Source organism: Scyliorhinus canicula, chromosome 15, assembly GCF_902713615.1.
Source record: "Scyliorhinus canicula chromosome 15, sScyCan1.1, whole genome shotgun sequence".
Classification (NCBI taxonomy): Eukaryota; Metazoa; Chordata; class Chondrichthyes; order Carcharhiniformes; family Scyliorhinidae; genus Scyliorhinus; species Scyliorhinus canicula.
This window is the reverse complement of record NC_052160.1, coordinates 134,066,049-134,086,920: the sequence shown is the minus strand read 5'-3', so window position 1 is coordinate 134,086,920 and position 20,872 is coordinate 134,066,049. Positions and strand designations below refer to the sequence as shown.

Sequence of the window (20,872 nt, the reverse complement as noted above, 5' to 3'; positions counted from 1 at the left end):
AGAAGCGGTCTTGTATTTTCTCTCTCCTTGCAGGATTCATTGTGCAGTTCGAAGAAAACATGTTTGAGCCCAGAAAGTGGCATAACTTGACCAGAATCCCAGGCAATATCAACTCCGCCGTGTTAGAGCTCTCTCCATACGTTAACTACCAGTTCCGGGTGATCGCGGTGAATCAAGTTGGTGAAGGTGCCCCCAGTTTGCCTTCTGAACGTTACCAGACAACTGGAACAGGTAAAGGTCCTATCCTGACCTTTCTCTATCCTGTTTTTCAATAGTGTAGCTGAAAGTCTTTAAAAAGTGCTGTGACTACTACATGATCTGCGCTTTGCATGGACCAAATACTCGCTGGATTATTTGTTTAGTGTGTGCACCTGAATATTATTGTTTTACATTTTATTTTTCTTGTGTATTATTCCCTTTCATCTCATTTTTTAAATTGCCTTGGATTCGCAGTGGGGTTAGTCCTAAATAAGTATGCAACAAATAGAAACAGGCGGTGATCATATGGTCCCCTGAGCCTATTCTGCTGATGGTTGATCTTCATCCTCAATTCCGCTATCTTGCCCTATCCCTGTTTTAAACATTTCCTCTTGAAAAAAACAGTCTTAACTTCTCCAATCTCTCTTCATTACTGAAGTTCGTCATCCCTGAAACCATTCTTATGAATCTTCTGGGCACCCTCTCTAAGGTGATCACGCACGGTAGCACAGTGATTAGCACCATTGCTTCACAGCGACAGGGTCCCAGGTTCGATTCCAGCTTGGGTCATTATCTGTGCGGAGTCTGCACGTTCTCTCTGTGTCTGTGTGGGTTTCCTCCCACAAGTCCCGAAAGATGTGCTTGTTAGGTGAATTGGACATTCTGAATTCTCCCTCAGTGTACCTGAACAGGTGCCAGAGTGTAGGGGATTTTCACAGTAACTTCATTGCAGTGTTAATGTAAGCCTACTTGTGACAATAATAAGTGCGGCATCCAATTGCCTTAATACAACTTTCACAAAGCTTTTCCAATCAAAGCCATGAGCTGCCACCGTCCACAGCACCAGACCACTTTGGGTTTACAACCTTTCTAAAGGTATCAAGTTCTCTGAGATCTGGAATTAATTACTCCAGCGGACACGGTGTATCTTTGCTTTAATTCTCCAAGTTAAGCGGAGTACGTTGTAACATCACTTCCATGTTTCCCAGCTCCCGAGAGAAATCCGACTGATGTCAGCGGGGCAGGAATATCAAGATCCAGCATGGAGATCAAATGGACGGTAAGCACAGTTTGATCTGTTGTTTAATGCGCCTCATTTAAAACCTTGCTTAACCACTGACCATGTAGGCTGTGGAGAAGATGGGTTAGTTGTTAATTGAGAAGGCCGAAGAGGGGGTGATAGAACTGTTAACCGGGACAGTCTGACAGATATATACCTGTCCTAGAACATAAATCGGGAGCCCGTGGATTTCTCGACTGGTTCCATTTGCTCAGCCCTTCAGGGGATTTTGTGATACAGAGACTAACTTAAATGGAGGGGTAGGAGGAAAGAAAATACAAACTGTTTTCTGCTGGGCTTCTGTCAATAGTAATTGATGAGCTGTTCTATATTTTTATTCTGGATTTCATTTTCTGCTTTGCAGCCTCTGAATGGCACGCAGATCAGTGGACCCAATCTCAAATACATAGTCAGCTGGAGACAAAGAGATGTGCGTGGGGAGTGGTCAACGGTCATGGTCACCAGGTCTTCTTATGTCGTCTCACCGACACCCTTCTTTACGTCATATGAGATTAAAGTGCAGGCGATCAATGACTTTGGAGCAGGTCCTGAACCAAGAATTATAATTGGATACTCGGGTGAAGACTGTAAGTATGTTGCGGGCAGCGGGCTGGACCTTATTCATGTTGCCACATTAAACAGGGAGCTTACAAAAAAAAACTTCAACGGCAGAGTTCTAATTGTCTGCCTATGGGGCGAAGGTATGATGTCCTTACTTTATCAAGATCTTGGCTAAGTGGACACCACTCTTAGCCCTAGGCTGTGAGATGGTGAGTTCAAGTCCTCACTACGGAAACTTGATCCCATGATCCAAGATGACAATATAGTGTGGTCCTGAATGAGTGGGGCACTGTCGGAGGTGCTGAATTCAGAAAAGACATTGAAATGAAGTCCCATTTCGACCCTCAGGTCAAAGACCCCATGATACTGTTGGCGAAAAACATAGGAGGTTCCTCTGGTCCTGGTGAATATACATCCCTCAACTAAAAGCAGGTTATCTGGAATTAATTTTATTGCTGTTTGAGGAGCCTTGTGTGCAAACTGGCTGCTGCGTTTCCTTTCAATAATGATTACATTTCACCAGAACATCAATGGTTGTACAGTGCTTGGGGATGCCCCAAAGTCATGAAAAGAGTTACAGAATGAAAACCTTTCTTTTTTTTGTATCTTTGGTTTGGTTGCTGGGTGGGAAAAGCAAAATGGTTTGTGGGAAGACTGCAAACTGAGGCTGGAATTCTCCATCGTTTGGGATTCTCTATTCCCGCTGGCAGTGAATCCCCCCCCCCCCCCCCCCCCCCCCCCCCCCCCATGGGGTGGCTTTAATGGACAAGCGGTGGGAAGACAGAATCCTGCCGCCAGCCAACGGCACACCGCCAAGAAACATGGGATTGGGAAACCAGAGAATCCAGCCCCAATCCCCCCCCCCCCCCCCCCCCATCCCCCACCCACCCACCAGCTCGCCCCATGGAAGGTACATAATTTCATCAGTCAAACTTATTGCCATGCTTAATCCTCAACTGAGAGACATTTCAAATCATTATAAGAGCTAGGTCAGCTATGTTAGCTGTAGACTTCGTCTTGAAATAAAGTGCTCTCTCTCCCAGGAGTATTTTCACTAAACAAAAATATCTGAGAATAAAATATGCACAGTATATTATCGCAGAATTTAACACACTGAAGAACCTACATGAGCGGCAAGGTGCAATGTTGCTTCACAGCGCCAGGGTCCCATGTTTGATTCCTGGCTGGGGTCACTGTCTGTGCGGAGTCTGCACGTTCTCCCCGTGTCTGCGTGGGTTTCCTCCGGGTGCTCCGGTTTCCTCTCACAAGTCCCGAAAGACGTGCTTGTTAGGTGAATTGGACATTCTGAATTCTCCCTCCGTGTACCCGAACAGGCGCTGGAATGTGGCGACTAGGGGATTTTCACAGTAACTTCATTGCAGCGTTAATGTAAGCCTACTTGTGACAATAAAGATTTTTATTATTATTATCATTACCTCTTTCCGAACGTAGAATTAGAGAATTCTAGAGGAATTAGGGTCCTTTGAGGTTTAAAAGAATGAGACTGTAACCGTTCATAATGGTCACTTCACAGTACTTTATGAGAAGCTTATTTCTTGGATTATATTATAGTAATGTTTCGTAGAATTGAAGTGCAAATGCAAGATAAATGAATTCATCTAAATTGAAATGTGAAGTACAAATTAATGCACCTCGAAACATCAAATCCATTTGGAAAATAAAAGTAGGATATTCAAACAAATAACAACCACAGATTTATACTTACAATCAAAAGTATAAAGCGTAGTTTACTGTTGCCTTACCTCAGCTCTGAGGAGATTGACTCGGATCTCCACTCAATGCTGATCACGCAAATTTAACAACAATGTTTACTTAATAATTTATTTATTTTTTAATCTGTTGCTTTTAACATAAGAGCCTATTTTCTGTGTTACTTCCTTTGAGTATTTTTGAGAGATTCTTGATGGATCAAAACATGACCCTGTGACTGTGCAGTTTGTGTTCGCTTCTATAAATTATCTCAAGATCTGTCGGGAAACGGCTTTCCCAAGGCCTTCAAGCCTGTGTATATATGTGCATGTAAAATTAATGTGTGTGTGTCAGTGACCATGTCAGTGATGTTGTGTCTCTGCTTTTTGCAAAGGATTTTTAGTTCAGTTTTTATCCAAATTAAATTTTTAACCCTTTCATTCACTGGGTCAAGTGGGTTAAATCCTTAACAGACTGAAATTTGCAGGTAGCACAAAGGTGCTCAGGTAATCGGCAACAAGACTTGTAATTATTAAGCACCTTCAGTGCCGGAGTACAAGGTGCTTCACTGGAGTGATCATCAAATAAGAGATATTCGGCTCAATGATCAAAAACCTGATCAAAGAGGTAGTTTTTAAGGAATGTCTTGAAGGAGGAAAATGGGGTAGAGAGGCGGGGCGGTGCAGGGAGAGAATTCCAGAGCTCAAGGCCGAGGCAGCTGAGGTCAGAGCCACCATTGATGGAGCAATTAGTATCCAAGTTGCAGAAGAGGGGGAACTCTGAGGGCGTAGGGCTGGAGGACATTAAGCGATAAAATGATGCGAGGCCATGGAGCGATTGTCGTAGTATGACTAGGGGTATTACGGTACCTGGGAGTGTGAGCTGCCATTGGTGCAGAGGGCTCGCTGCCCATTGGCCCAAGTATCGTGTTCTCCGTATTCCTATTGGCTAAGAGGAAGGTAGCTCCGCCTAGGAGGCGGGGTATAAGAACCCGTGTCCCCCAGCAGCCAGGCCATTTCTGCACGTCTGCTGCCGGCTCACTTCTTGCTGATTAAAGCCTTTCGTTTCGGACTTCACCTACGTTTCGTGTCCATTGATTGTGCATCAGGGATTTCAAAACAAGCATGAGAATTTTAAAATGAAAATCTTGCCAGATGGAGATCTGGATAGCAGTGGATGCGCTGTGGCCTCTAAAGTTGAAGTTATTAATGCAGTCCCCTTTGCCCAATTATATAACAGTAATTGCTGCCTTCGACTACTGAATCCTGAGTCTCACTGACTGACATGCACTGTGAATACTGACCTTTCAACCTGTTTCTGTGATTTTATTTAGATCCTATTGCAGCACCCACTAGTATTTCTGGAAGGATTGTCAACAGCACTGCTATTCTACTGCAGTGGAGGTCATTGCCACCGGATACCATTCAGGGATATCTTACTGGGTACAGAGTAAGTAGCTGCAGGACACCTGATTCTATGACTAAACATTGTTACCTGCAAGATGCAGCTGTAAACAAAAGTGAAACCTATTGGAGTTTATTGCTGCAAGGTCTGTGCATGTGTTTGTGTGCATGTGAGTGTGTTTGTGTATGCGAGTGTATTTCTGTCTGTGCGAGCGTATTTCTATGCGTGGTGTGTTTCTGCGTATTTTTTTATTCATTCATGGGATGCGGGTATAGTTGGCTAGGCCAGCTTAATTGCCCAGCCCTAATTGCCCTTGAGAAGTCATGGTGAGCTACCTTTCTGAACTGCTATAGTCCATGTTGTATAGGTACACCCACAGTGCTGCTGTGTATGTTTGTATTTGTGTGTGTTTATTTACATTTGTGTATGTGCATTTGTATTTGTGTGTGTATTTTTATATTTGTGTGTCTATATTTGTATTTGTCTGTACATATCTGTGCATGCATGTGTGTATATTTGTGCACACATGTATGTATATTTGTGCACATGGGTGTGTGTGTGTGTGTGTGCGAGTATATTTGTGTGTGTCTGTATGTGTGTATCTTTTTCTGTGTGCACATGCGAGTGTGTGTCTGTGTGTGTACATTTGAATGTATGTGTATTTGTGTCTGTGTGTGTGTGAATATATTTGTTGAAGGCTTATGTCACTGGACAGAGCGCAGTCCTGCCAAGAGAGGGCGGCGCTGCTGAGGGAGGTAGGAGAGTGCAGGAGTTCCACAAGATGGTGGTGCCCTTTGCTTCATGTGGCCAACGGGGTGGATGCTACTGGTTTTCTTTCTGTCATCTCAATTCAATCACGGAAAGCAGAGGACAAACTGATCGAGACCCCTCTTCTGCACAGATTCAGTATTGGACTGAGGGAAGTCTGCTGAAGGCCAGCCGATTCAGGTCACGTATCAAGGTGATGGAGTCCGCTGGACAACGCCCACGTGCCATTGTGTCCGGAATGCAACCATACAGCGCCTACAAGCTGCAAGTGGCAGCGGTCAATGGCAGAGGTCGGGGTCCCTGGAGTGAAGAATTTGCAATAAACACCACTGAAGGAGGTAAGCAGAGAAATCCACCCCACATTTATCCCTCTATTACGATCCCAGCTGGGTGGTCAGGTCCCAGAACGGAACCCCGGCTCAATAGATTGCAACTTTTATTTTTTTTGTTTAAGATATGGATGAACAGAGCCTCAGGACTGCCAGTTTTACCAAAAAAGATTAACTATAATAAACTGCTCCTTCACCCCACCTATATCTTTATAGATGTGTACATATTTGTAACAACACAAGTTACAAAATATATCTTTAATGCTCTCTGTCAGTACACAGTCCATGTAAACCAACAGGACAACAGTGGTCAGACACGCCATACTCTGAAATCAACTGACAGATGCCACCCAGTAAAACGTCTGTAAATTTCTAATTAAATCCCTCCACACTGGGAGGCAACTGATGTCACTGGAACTCTGACTTCCCCACAGATATTTCCAACTCCACTCTTGAAGAAAATGCTTGGAATTGTCCCCCAAACAAAGCTTTCTATTGGATGCCTTCAACAAGGATCTGCCTCCAGGATTTCAATCTCTCCTTTTGGTACTCCTCCACATTGAATTGCCATGCATATTCAAACTACACAATCTCTCGGGTATCAGTCACACCAACAGAATACGACTACAAAGGGGAAAATGCTGGAAAATCTCAGCAAGTCTGGCAGCATCTGTAGGGAGAGAAAAGAGCTAACGTTTCGAGTCCGATGACTCTTTATCACCATTTTCATTTTCCCTTTCGTTTCAGATTCCAGCATCCGCAGTAATTTGCTTTTAACAGAATGCTACTGCTTCCTAGACTGTATTAAGACGTCGCCAAACTTTTGATTTACCTCGTAGGTCTAGCTTCTCACCGAGCCAACTTTCATACCTGATTCTTGCACCCGTTTCTTTAACTCAGAGCACTTTCTTTGCGACTTACTTAAATTCTCCTGAACAGGACCTTGTACCACTTCTTGTTCTTTGTTCCTTTAACTTAACTGTCTTCCTGAAACATACTTTTTTGTCCCGCTCCCTGCTTTTTGAGACTTTGGGAAGTCTATCCCCTGCAGTTCCATTGGTCTGTCCTGCTTCTCTTGGCTCTAGCTTGCAGCTAACTCAAAATTTATTTCTGTCCTACGGTGGCCCCTGGTTGCTAAGCAACACTCTAGTTTTCCTTTAGGCCCTGTTTTCTTTTACGTCAAAAAAACCGCATTACCTGCTTGCACCTAAACCAAACTGAAGTCAGTAACCCTTTCAATATGGAAATACAAATTAAATATACTTAAAGCTAAACCCCTATTTATGATACCCACAAACACAAAACAACCTCTGTTTCCTAACACTTCAGCCGAGCCCTGACAATGTTTGTCATGCTGTAATAATCACGTAATTACTTCAACACTTCACTCTAACATTGAACCAGACATCATGTAAGATTCTGAGGGAGATTGACAGGGTAGATGCTGAAAAGATTTGTCCCTCGTAGGGGAACTTTAAAAAAAAAATTGGTACTCAATTCTTTCTTTTTCCAATTAAGGGGCAATTTTAGCATGGCCAATCCACCCGCCTTGCACATCTTTTTGCGTTGTGGGGGTGAGACCCACGCAGACAAGGGGAGAATGTTTGAACTCCACACGGACAGTGTCTCAGAGCCGGGATCGTACCCAGGCCCTCACCGCCGTGAGGCAGCAATGTTAGCCACTGTGCTACCGTGCCGCCCCTCATAGGGGAACTTAAAATTAGTGGGTACAGTTTCAAAGTAAGGGGCCATGTGTTTACAACAGAGTTGAGGAGGACAGTTCTATGGTTGACAACATTCCAGGTGTGGCCAAGCGTCTCCAGGGATTAAATCTTCATCTGCTGTTTACTGCCCTGAACCAAACTCCCAGTGGTATTAAAATAAAGTTGTGCTTTTTTTTTTTGTTTATTTGCTTTAAACACTTGTTTTAATAGTTTTAGGATAGAAAGGGTTCCTAGATTTCATTACTAAAAGGCTCTGTATACTGTTAATTAGCAGCACTAACCTCCTGCTATGAATTTAATTTAATGTTGAAAATTACTTGACACTGCTGTGAGAAGGAATTAACTGGGTCCCCTCTATTCAGCCTTCCTCAGTTAGACACAACAAATTAAGTTTATTTTCTCATCGCACCTCACGAGGGCGAGGTTAAGCCAATTCTTTGAAGGAGTAGAAGATGTGTGTGAGCGTTGCAGGGGGAGGCCCCGCTAATCACGTTCATATGTTTTGGTCCCGTCCAAAGCTAGAGGAATACTGGAAGGAGGTTTTTAGGGTAATTTCCAAGCTGATGCACGTGAAACTGGACCCAGGTCCCCGGGAGGCCATATTCGGGGTGTCGGACCAGCCAGGGTTGGAAACGGGTGCTGAGGCAGATATTGTAGCCTTTGCCTCGTTGATCGCCCGAAGGCGGATCCTGCTGGGATGGAGAGCAGCCCCTCCACCCTGTGCCCTGGCATGGCGGGGGGACCTGTTGGAATACTTGACCCTTGAGAAGGTTAAGTTTGAACTGAGGGGAAGATCGGAAGGGTTCTACAAGTCATGGGTGTCATAATATACAACCAGGTATATGATGGTGTGCAGACAGGCAGTGATTGACACACAGGTTAACCAGTGAGCACACAGAACACAGCAGCCAATCACCAGACAGGACACGACCACTATAAAGCCAGAGGGCACCAGTTTTCCCGCTCTCTCGGGATCCAGCCTCTGAGACAGTCAGAGCTCGTGAGCAGCAACTAGAACAAACACCATGTGGTAGTTAGATAGTCTGGTCAGGTTAGCCTCAGGTCTCCAGTCAAGTCAGCATAGTGTCAACCCACAGTTAAGCATGTATTATAGTTAGTTGTTCAATAAAATCGTGTTGCATTTCTTCAAGTGTTGGAAGCCTGTCTCTCTTTCTACTGCATCAAACGCAGTCCACGTAGACCCAGCTTACCCAACACATCAATGGGCATTATTTATTATGCACTTTTAAGGACTGGATAACATTGAACATTAGTTGGGGAGGATGGTTGGGGGGGGGAGGGCGTCTGTGTTTATTAAGAGTGACTATGGGTAATCCCTGATCCCTTTTTGTAATTTGTTTATGTAAACATGCGGGCTGATATTTGGGGGTTGGTGGGAGGATGGGATTGTTGTTACTGTTATGGGGATTGACATATCTGTTGCTGATTATTGTTTATTGTTGGTGGGTGTAAATTCAGGAGAAAATGTGAAAAAGGAGGAGGATAAAAATATTTATATAAAAAAGTTTCTTTTCTGACAAGGTTGTGCCCTTTCTGAATCCAAATGTATTTAATTATTGATACAGTGAGCATTAAGGAGCCAATCAAACAAGGGTTTCTTGAGTTAAAGAAAGAGCAAATTCGTGAACCGCTAAACCCTCGGGAGAAAAATAAGAAAAACACCTTATCCACACACATGCATCATAATAAACTCTGCAGTGGCCTTTGAATTTCTCAGCTCGTATGAATTTACAAACTGCCTCTCTGATATGCCCTAGAAGTAGAAATGAAAGGCAATTAATGTGAATGGTCTCCATTCTTTTCAAACTGATTTGAATTGCCCAGTCAAGGAGACTTGAGAACATTAGAATGAAAATACAAAGACTTTACTGATTTATTGCCAATGTTGCGATCGCAGTTGGTGTTATAACTGGACAGAAAGATCCCAGAATGCAACCAGAGGTCAAAAGACCACCGTAACTTTTACTTTGAAAGAATGTGGAGGAACTGAACCACAGGGCCACTAATTCATTTTAATAACAAGAAAAAAAACACTTATTAAACATGAACAAATTGGACTATGACACAAGACTCCTTTACTCCCCCTTATCTTAACAATTACACACAAATTTTAAGAGTAACACAGATTTCAAAGTACATCTTAATCTACAATGGTCTAAGTGACACACAAAGTCCCTTTTAAGCACACAAGGTGACTGTGGTCAGACACACTCCTTTCTGAACCCAAGTGAATGTCTGTGGATATCTCCTCAAAATCCCCCCAGATGATCCTTATCCCGTGAGCCATCTTGTCTCACTGAACTTCGGCTTCCACATGGTGACTTTGAATTCAGCTTTCAAAAGTCGCACTTTCAAATCTTATTTTAAATTACGCTTTCCCTCCGCTGGGATCCATCAGGGTTTCGCTTTCAGATTTTCCACCTCTCCCGTCAGGTTTTCTTTGTCTTCTAGGTTTTTATACAAACTCCGAGGTCAAGCCGCAAATATTTCAAATAACGTCTCGCAAACTATATGTCCTTTCTATCAAACCTTAGAATCTACTGCAGATATCTCTTTTTAAATTTGTTCTTAGAATGTGGGCGTCGCTGCCTGGGCCAGCATTTGTTGCCCATCCCTAATTGCCCTTGAACTGAGTGACTCACTGGGCCATTTCAGTGGGCAGCAGTTAAGTGTGAATCACCACAGTGTGGGACAGGAGTCACGTGTGGGCCAGACCGGATAAGGATGGCAGATTTCCTTCCCTGAACGACATTAATGAACCAGATGGGTTTTTACAACAATCAGCAATTACCCTGGGTCTCTGGATTGCTGGTCTAGTGACAATACCAGTAAATCACTGCCTCCCCTACTCTCTGTAGCTTTACTGAACCGTAATCTCTTCTTGTTCCTGGTTTCCTCTGTTCCATTAACTCCAGACTTCTTGGAAACTTCTCCGAATTTCTCTTAGATTTCTTAACCAGCTGGACTTCAGATTTCCGGCATCCGATTTCTTAACCATTACTCCTTCGTACTTTTTTTCTTCTCGAAAAACTGAGTGATATTCCCTCTTTACCCTTCTAAAACCACCTGCTTCTAGTAGAGCTGTGAGAGTTGCCATCTCCCTCACTACCTATCGCTAACTGCAATGAAATTAGCTGAACTAAAACTTAAAAGCTTCTCTACCTTACAAAGCCCCAGTTGCTAAGTAACTATTGCCGGCTTATTTACTCTTCATGCTGTAGCCCTCTCTAAGCACAATAGATCACAGTTGGAATTGAAACCAATCCCCACACATACCAACACCTTTGTCCAGCATGAATCTAACTTTAGGTTTTACCCTTCCATGCGCAGAAACATTAAATTAACCCCACTTAAAACTATACCTTATGTCTCATTGTTCCCAATACAAATATAAATCCCTTAAAACTACCTTTTTTATTCCTAGCAACAATGCCAGGCCTTTGCGGTAAGGGTTCCTCTTTTGTGAGTTTCTTTTTATGTCTGTCACAGCTGACACATGACTTCCTGTCCAATTTCTGTCTCAGTGCCCGGGAAACCAGGTTCCCTAAGGATCAGGCAGCCAGATTTGGAAAGCATCACGTTGCAATGGACACCTCCACGTGATCCAAATGGCATCATCACCGGCTATGCAATAATGTATCACCCACGTACGTATCATGATGGCTATTTAATTTGACAGTCGGTGCATATAAAACCGAAAGTCCTGGAATATTAATTTGAAGGTAAAAATAAAGTTGTTATTGAATTATGGACAGGTTAACACACAGAATTTAATTACAAATGATATGTACTCTTGAGTGTGAGTTGTCACGGTTGCGCTGCAGACTGCAGTGGTCTGATTGATGGCTTGGAAACAATGCAAAAATATTGTCCCTAAAATAGAGTCCCTTTCACCTTCATTACCATGATCACTAAATTCCAGTTTCCACTGTCAGTGTCTAACTTGGGGCCATGGGGTGGGTCAGGGGAGTTAGGAAAGAAGGGCAAGTAAGGATGAGAGGGATAAAGTCCACGTGTGATTGTATCAACATTGCAGATTCTTCCTTGGTCAGATACCTTTGACCTCAATGCGCCAATTTGACCTCAATACGGCAATTGCGATTCAGATTGTGGACAACTATCATTGTAGTGGTGAGGGGTCAGTGTAGCGCAGTGGGTTGATAGGATAGATACGCTAATTAGCGATGTAGACTATGATGTATCATTGCCATCTGCAATCCTTTGCAAGATATTGCATCGCAGACAGGCAGCAATCAGAGAGGTTCCTTCTCAGTAACCTGCATTAAATAAGCTAGTTTTAAGTAACTCCCCAAGTCAGGCTGCAGTCCCTCTTCATAAGATACAGGACCGAGCAGGTCTATCAAACAGGCGGTAGTGTCACAATGGCAGTCACCAATGAGGGATGGTGGTGTGGTGTATTAGTATTGATTCTGTGGTCATCGTGGGAGCAGAGAGTTAGAATTGGCAATGGTTTATCAGCAATGGGCAGAGAGGTGACAACATTGCCCAATAGAAAGTAATTATTGATGTCGGAGTGTGCACGGGTAGATTGTTCATGGCAAGATTTTGGGAGCTGGCGGTGGGCGGATTGGCTACTGCATTTCCGACATTCCAAACGTGGCAGCATTTTAAATGTTGTTGGCTGGAAAGTATTTTGGGATGTTCTGAGGCTCTGACAGGCATGATAGAAATCGCTTGTTCTTCCTTTAGTAATGAACTTACTAAACGGTGCCAGTGAGTGGTGAAATGGGTATGACCTTACTTTCTTCTTTCATGCCATGTGGACGTCATGGGCAAGACCAACAATTGCTGCCCATCCCTAATTGCCCTGGAGAAGCTGGTGGTGTGCTGTTGTCATCTATCTAGAGCAAGCACACCCACAGTGCTGTTCAGAAGGGAATTCAAGGATTCTGGTCACGAAGGAACAGCGATGTTGTTTCATATCGATCCAAGTCAGGAAGGTGTGTGGCTAGGAGGGGCACTTGCAGGTGGTGGTGTTTTTGGGGTAGGGTCGTGCTTTGCCCTAGGCAGTGAGATGACCAATGAACTATATCACGACCGTGCCAGTGTGAGCGAGCCTGTGTTTTGGCTGTCTTTATCAGGTGGATTTTGTAACATCAACTCTGAAATGAACTTACCTCTTTCTTCCTTTATTTACGTCTTTAGTGACTGGTTCCCGGGCAAGGCGCAATTCCACAATTCCCAGGCTTGGGCCTGAAGTGACCACTTACAAGCTGGAACGGGTTGATGCGAACACCAGGTACAGGTTTTACGTCTTTGCTCAGACCCGCCAAGGGCTCGGAGAAGCCATCGTGTTGGATTCACCTGACTTTGAAAACGAAGGTAAGAGAGCAGAGGGGAAGAAGCTTCAGCTTAAATGGGCTCCGGGCAAATGTAGCAAGAGAAATCTTAACAGACATGCTTCTTTACGAAACGAAGTGGGCTTTTTGTGAATGAATGCGTCCTGCTTTGAGGATCTGGAGAGAACAAGGTGTCAGGTGTAAACTGATTCTGTAATCCAAAGTTAATTTATAGACTAGATAAAGAAAGGTGACAGCAGCTAATGCTTTTGAGAAAAATAAATTGAAGTTACTAGATATCTCAAATGAGAGGTAATCACACTCCATTAGACCTTCCAACTCATCCACAGGTACAGACATTGATAAACATATACACACTTTAAATACTCCTTTCACACTTCATTCTTAGATACTCAGTGCATGTGCATGGTACCTCTTAACCTATAGTTACTAAGTTACTGCTTTGACACTTTCTAATAAAAGCAACAGGTTTTAGGATCACACCTTGTAGTTATTCGGATGGCCCTTGTCCATTTGGGTTTGAGCCCTATGGCTTGTGCGTGGCAGTCCAAGTCAATTAACATTGATGGGGCGACATATCAAACTTTACTGGTTTCACACCATGTTCCACTCAGCAGATTGACCGCAACCTGCGTGGACATCATAATCAGCAAAATGAGTAATCGTGTCCATTTGGCTGATCTAGAGAATTCCCTCTCAAGTCAGTCCTCCGCAGCCTGTGTGTCCCTCCATCTATGCTGGGGTAGACTGGGTGTGTCCATGTTGCTTTTTACTGCATACGTAACGGGGAAAGCAACGATTTCTCAAGCAATTATAGGAGGACCTTGGTGATCCCAAAATCTGATGTATTTGAACCCTTTCCTTTTATCCCAGTAAAGATATCTATCCTGTTTTTATTGAGGGTCCAGCACCACTGACTTTAATAAATTGCGATGTGCCGGTTTAAACCAGGTTAACCAGATTTCAGGTGGTGCCAAGGGCACATGGGCTGAGATTCGGACTTCTAAAAGAAATTTGCCTTTTTTTCCCCCCATTTGATTTCATTGAAGTCAAGTGAATTGTGTGAACGGGGCCCAGTGAGAATGGGGAAAAATCAAGTCGTGAGGTATTGGTTGGTTGACATCCTTTGAGGTTTGATGCTTGGGGTCCATTGTGTTGCAAAACCCCAGGCGCCATCTCCTGGAGACACTGGTTCGCAGTTTGTTCAAGTGAATTTCCACTCGCTCATTACAGAGATAGATCTTACACGCTCACGCCCTCAGCTCACACCCACCATTACAGTTAGGGTAGATGTCCAGAGAAGCCAGGCGTACAGATCAATCGGCGGGTTTGAGGGAAATGTCTGGTGGTCTGAATGGAAATGGACCAAAGCTTGGGTTGAGATATTTTTCTTAATTATTCCAAAGAGAAGCCCTTACTTAAAAGACCATGGGGGCTGCAAGTCCTAGTACCTGCCCACAGCCCCTACCCTCCACCCTCCAGGGGTATCTTCCTCTGGAATGATCACTAATGCATCTCCACAGGTGCCAATGAGCGGTTTCACTTGGCTCTGTCTCCTGACCCTGGTCAGCAGTAGTTGGTATCATTGCTTCTTGGGTTTTCAGCTTTTCGCTGGAAACTCTGTCCCACAAATCCTCTCCTGTGAAGATCCAAAATACTGCGGATGCTGGGAATCTGAAATGAAAACCACAAAATGCTGGAAACACTCGCGTCTGGCAACACCTGTTGAGAGAGAAACAGTTTGTGATCTCTTGTGTCCCGGTGAAGGGCCATTGACGTTGGCCATGATTTCCCAGTCCCACCCTGGTGGGTTTTCCCACTGTGGATACGTCGGCTGGGTATTCCGGTCCCGTCGAATTCTACAGGCTTGGCTCGCCCTCTCCACCGCTGGGAAACCCGTGTCGGGCGGCCGACTTTGGAGGGACTGGAAGATTCTGCCAACAGGACGGGCTGGAGAATTACGGTCGTGAACTCTGTTTCTCTCGTCATAGCTGCTGCCTGACCCCCTGAGCATTTCCACTCTGTCCATGCCCCTCATAATCTCGATCAGGTTGCCCCTCAGTCTTCTCTACTCCAACGAAAACAACTCAAGCCTATCCAACCTCTCTTCATAACTTAAATCTTCCATCCCAGGCAACATCCTGGTGAACCTCCTCTGCGCTCCCGCCAGTGCAATCACACCGTTTCTATAGTGTGGTGACCAGAACTGCCCACAGTACTGCTGCTGTGGCCTCAGCAAAGTTCTATACAACTCCAACATGACCTCCCTGCTTTTGTAATCTAAGGCAAGTGTCCCATATGCCTTTTTCACAACCCTATTGATCTGCCATTCATCCTTCAGAGATCTATGGACAAATACGCCAAGGTCCCTTGGTTCCTCAGAATTTCCCAGTATCATGCCGTTCATTAAATACTTCCTGGTCAAATTACTCCTTCCACAGTGTATCACCTCAAACTTTTAAGGGTTAAATTTTATCTACCCATTTGACTATCCCATCTATATTTTCCTGTAACCCAAGACACTCAACATCACCCGGCCATCTTTCACACAAAAACAAAGTACAGGAAAATTTCAGCAGGTTGACAGCAACTGGGGCAGTACGGTAGCATTGTGGATAGCACAAATGCTTCACAGCGCCAGGGTCCCAGGTTCGATTCCGGCTTGGTTCACTGTCTGTGCGGAGTCTGCACATCCTCCTCGTGTGTGCGTGGGTTTCCTCCGGGTGCTCCGGTTTCCTCCCACAGTCCAAAGATGTGCAGGTTAGGTGGATTGGCCATGATAAATTGCCCATTGTGTCCAAAATTGCCCTTAGTGTTGGGTGGGGTTACTGGGTTATGGGGATAGGGTGGAGGTGTTGACCTTGGGTAGGGTGCTCTTTCCAAGAGCCGGTGCAGACTCGATGGGCCGAATGATCTCCTTCTGCACTGTAAATTCTATGATAATCTATGATAATTTATGATAAACTGTAGAGAGAGAAGGGAGTTAATGTTTCGAGTCTGGATGACTCGAAATGTTTGCTATTTTCTCTCTCCACAGATTCCTGTGGAATGCCATTGAACATTCATAGATTCATAGAATTTACAGTGCAGAAGGAGGCCATTCAACTCATCAAGTGTGCACCAGCTCTTGGAAAGAGCACCCTACCCAACCCCACACCTCTACCCTATCCCCATAACCCAGTAACCCCACCCAACACTAAAGGCAATTTCTCATGGCCAATCCACCCAACCTGCACATCTTTGGACTGTGGGAGGAAACCGGAGCACCCAGAGGAAACCCACGCACACACGGGGAGAAGGTGCAGGCAAGTACAGACAGTGACTCAAGCCGGGAATCAAACCTGGGACCCTGGAGATGTGAAGCAATTGTGCTAAGCACTATGCTACCATGCTGCCCATTGCCTTCCAGTCGCTCAAAGCAGCCTTCTGTCATCATCCTCTGTCTCCGACAACTAAGCCAATTTTGAATCCACCCTTATCAAATTACCCTGTATCCCATAGGCATTTGAATTCTTTATCAATGTCCCATGTGGGACCTTGTCAAAGGCTTTGCTGAACTCCATATAAACTACATCAACTGCACTACCCTCATCTACCCTCCTCTACACACCCGGTCACCTCCTCAAAAAATTCATTCAGATTTGTTGGGCATGACTTCCCTCTGACAAAGCCATGCTGACTGCCCCGATCATACCTTGCCTCTCCAAGTTGAGATAGATTCTCTCCTTCAGAATTTTCTCCAGTAGTTTCCCGACCACCGATACGGGTTGTAGCCATTCTCTGAATAATTGCCGGAATGCAGCAGGACAGGTGAGGACTTGATCCTTGGTGCCCAGTGATACGTCTGCACCGATTTGAACTAAAATGGAACCAGGACTGACAAGTTTGAATTGTGGAAATATGGGACTGGATTCTCCGCCCCGCCGCGCCACATTTCTGTTTCACCCCGCCGGCGGGATGCTCCGTTACGCCAGCTGGTCAGTGGGGTTTCCCATTGTGGAGCAGCCCCACGGCGTCGGGAAGCACTTGGGAAACCCTCGAATCCCGCCCATGAAATATCTCTCTTGCTTCCTCAGTGCTCGTGGAGGCTTTAGAAATGTTTGGGTCTTGTGTAATATGACGAATGTAATCAATACCTGGGAATAACTGAATTCCGTGAGTGAATCAAGGAGTTGAGGGAATTTAAATGTAGACTGGCAGATGCCTGCTGGAATCCAACCAAGAGATTCAGATCATTCAAAAGTAGAAGAAAGGATGCCTGGGAACGAATTCTTGGCTTCACGTTCTTTGGAGAAGCAAAGTACAAAAGCAAAAATTAATTATGATAAAATCTCTGTCCAACATGATTAGGTTATCATGTACACAGGTTGTTTTTCTGGTACATGCTGTGAAGTTTGAGATACATGTATCAAGTTTGGGTCTGCTGTTTATCTTGCTACTGAGGATCAGTGTACACTGAAGAGTTAGACACTCTGAAACAAGCACTGAAAATGTACTGAGTGACCATTTACAATTGATTATGGGAAGTAACAGTCAGTGCGTATGTTATACAATACAGTGGGTGTGCATCACATAATGCAGTCAGGGTATATTACAGCGAGGTTACTGGGGCAATTCAAAAAATGCTGGTTCAATCTTCATCTCTTGTATCTATGACTGTGTGCCTGTTAGCGTTTTAATATTTAGTCTTGTTTGTTTTCCTCTCTTTTCTTCTTTTTTGCCTCTCTGTCTGAAGCCACTCCTACTCCTGAGATTGCAAAAACAGAAGGAGGTAACGGGAGAGTGGGGTGGGAGGAAAGGGGGGGAACCGCTTAAAAGTCAAAACAGCATTGTGTTCATGACTTGAAAAATAGATACTGGAGTAAATCTAGAGAGTCAAAGGCTCTAATCTGAGGGCCTGGGATTCAGGAGTTAGGACAAAAAAAGCTCCGTCAAATTGGTAAATGTTGCCCAAGCCCTTGAAGTTAGATTAGAGCCTTAAACTCACCTGCAAGTATCTGCTATTTTTTGAATAATATATACTGTTTGCAGTTTGGGATTGGTTGGTAATTGTATATCTTATCGAGGCCTCTCAGCAGTTCAACTGCAGCATTTTTACAAGCGAGCATGTCTCATCCTTTGCAGAGCAGTGTTGCTGATCAGGAGCAGACAAGTAAATTCCAGGGATTTGCCTGCACAGTATATATTATAGCCGTGCTACACTGACTATCTGTGCACACGCTCTGTATGTACATCACCACCACATGCCCCAGCTTTACTATTTACCCTGTCTTCATTTCAATCACCATAATCCGCGCCATTCATAAAATCAAGTGGACTTGAGGTGGCACAGATTTGGTGCGGTTCTGCGAGGAATGGGTATATAGTAGCGTGTATGTGTATTGTGTGTTGTGTGCGTGTGTGTGCGCTCGCGTGCGTGTCTTTCATAACCCTGATGTAATCACTGGTTGCATGAAAACTTTTTAAATATTGTTTTGTGGGACACGGGTATAACTGGGTGTGGTGAATGTAATATGATAATTCACACTATGTCTTTGTAAGCGCAGTGGCGTTATCCGACCACAAGGGGGAGTAGCTCTGGGAATGCTCAGGAGCTTGTACACGGCTCCACCCTTGGCTCCGCCCACGACTCCTCCCCCTAGTGCTGCTGTATAAATACCCTTGTCCAGAGTCAGCCTGCAGTTCAGTTCATCAACGGGTAACAGGCTGGCTCTGTAGTAAGTTGATTAAAGCCTAGATTCATATCGGAAACACGTGTCTGGTGAATTGATGGTTCCATCACTGGGAAAGCCAGAATTCGATGCCCATCCCTAATGGCCCTCGAACTGAGTGGATTGCCGGTCCATTAAGTGTCGACCACATTGCTGTGGGTCTGGAGTCACATGTACTCCAGACCAGGCAGCAGATTTCCTTTCCTAATGGGCATTAGTGAATCAGATGGGATTTACCATTGATGATAGTTGCCATGGTGACCATTATTAAGACGAGCTTTATATTGGCAATATATATCATATACATTGTTAGAAATCGAATTTAAATTCCAACCAGCTACCGTGATGGGATTTCAACCCATGTTCCCAGAACATTCGGCTGGGCCTATTAGTTTAGTGACATCACCAATACATAACCCTTAACCACCTCCCCTGTCACCTGCTAGCCCCTCACTCACTCCATTATCTTACTGACAGTGAGGGGTGGAAACTATATATAGTTGAAAACAGCATGTTTTAATGTGGTTGTCGTGACTAAAGAAGGCATTAACACTCTCAGTTCCATTATCACACCATCCTGATTGACGAGGATTGGATGAGGGTGCAAAGTGGGACATGTTGGTCATGAGGATGCGCACCTTCCTTTAGTGAAACATAGAAAACAACACGGTTAATCGCCTGTTAATAAAACTAAACCTTGGAATCTTCCAGGTAACTTGTGATCCTGGGATTTCATCAACAGGCCAATAATTATGAAGATAGGCAGAGAAAAGCTCAGCGACAACCTGTATTACTCCTTGGTATTGTGATAGTGGAGATGATTGTCAGCTAGGCACTGCCCAAGGGTAGGGATCAGGTGAATGGATGTAGACTTGTAAAGATCACTGATCTGTTGTTGCCACACACAACCACACATTGTCAGCTAACTCCGAGGGAGGGGACAAGGCCAAGCGAGAGAATATCCCACAAAATATATCCTTGGGGCTTCCGGTGGCGGCGATGTCCGAGTGAGCCGCACATTCGGTGGGCTCTCACTCCGGCGGGACTGAACAGCTGTTTCCCCGCGATAGCGGGACCACGGAGGCGGCAGAAAGGCTGCCGGGAACAGAAGAGGAGAGCGGGCTGCAGAAAATGAAAGTGTGGGAGGCCAGCAGGTGAGGAAGAAAGAGAGAGAGACGGAGGCAAGGAGGAAGCTGACCTGCAGGGTAAGATGGCGGACCCACGGACCTTCCTTCCTCCAGGACAAAGGGAAAAAAAAGTTTGGAGTTGCTGAGGAGGGACAGCTTGGACCCACTTCAGATGCCCAGGAGGGGGTAAAAATTTAAGGTGCTGGGCAAAGGAAAGCGGCAGCGAAGGCGCTGAGGAGCGGGCTGCGGCATATGGAACAGCGGGATTCCAGAAGGCAGAAGAAGAAGGAGAAAAAGGGACAGAGACAAGGACCTGAAGAAAATTACCTGGGACCTAAGATGGCGGACACACGGACCCCGGACTCAGCAATCCAGTTGGCGCTGGATAACATGCTCCAGGTAATGAAGTCCAGTTTTGAAGCGCTGAAGCGGGACAGCTTGGACCCAATCCAGAAAGCGGTGGATCAGCTGAACCAGAGGATGGACGCCCAGGATGTGAAAGTTAAGGAGCTGGGAGAGGCGGTGGAGGAGCAGGCGGATGCGCAAACGGTTGCAGCGGTAGAAGTGGACGGCCTGAAAGAGCGGCAGAGAAGACTGCTGGACAGAGTGGAGGAGCTGGAGAATAGAATCCGCAGGAACAATCTGAGGATGGTCGGCCTCCCGGAGGGGGCGGAGGGAGCTGATGCTGCAGCGTTTGTAGCAGACCTGCTGAAGCAGCTGATGGGAGCCGAAGCCTTTCCACGACCGTTGGAGCTGGAGGGGGCACACAGAGTGCAGGCAAGGCAGGGGCGGCCGGGCGGACCCCCCCGCCCGATGGTGATTAGGTTCCACAGGTTCGTGGACAAGGAGCGGGTGCTGCAGTGGGCAAAGAGCGTCAGGAGCAGCACGTGGAACAACAGTGTTCTCCGCATTTATCAGGATCTAAGCCAGGAGGTGGC

General features: G+C 45.2%; 1 protein-coding gene across 1 annotated transcript in view; it reads left to right on the top strand.

Moving 5' to 3' along the window:
• nfasca (neurofascin homolog (chicken) a) overlaps positions 1 to 20,872 on the top strand; it is a 245,789-nt gene that overhangs the window by 178,817 nt on the left and 46,100 nt on the right. The window contains exons 22-29 of the mRNA XM_038819461.1: positions 34 to 231; positions 1,188 to 1,258; positions 1,623 to 1,845; positions 4,863 to 4,978; positions 5,835 to 6,039; positions 11,300 to 11,422; positions 12,942 to 13,118; positions 17,832 to 17,867. Coding sequence (XP_038675389.1) covers positions 34 to 231; positions 1,188 to 1,258; positions 1,623 to 1,845; positions 4,863 to 4,978; positions 5,835 to 6,039; positions 11,300 to 11,422; positions 12,942 to 13,118; positions 17,832 to 17,867 — 1,149 coding nt within the window. The remainder of the gene's footprint in view (positions 1 to 33; positions 232 to 1,187; positions 1,259 to 1,622; positions 1,846 to 4,862; positions 4,979 to 5,834; positions 6,040 to 11,299; positions 11,423 to 12,941; positions 13,119 to 17,831; positions 17,868 to 20,872) is intronic.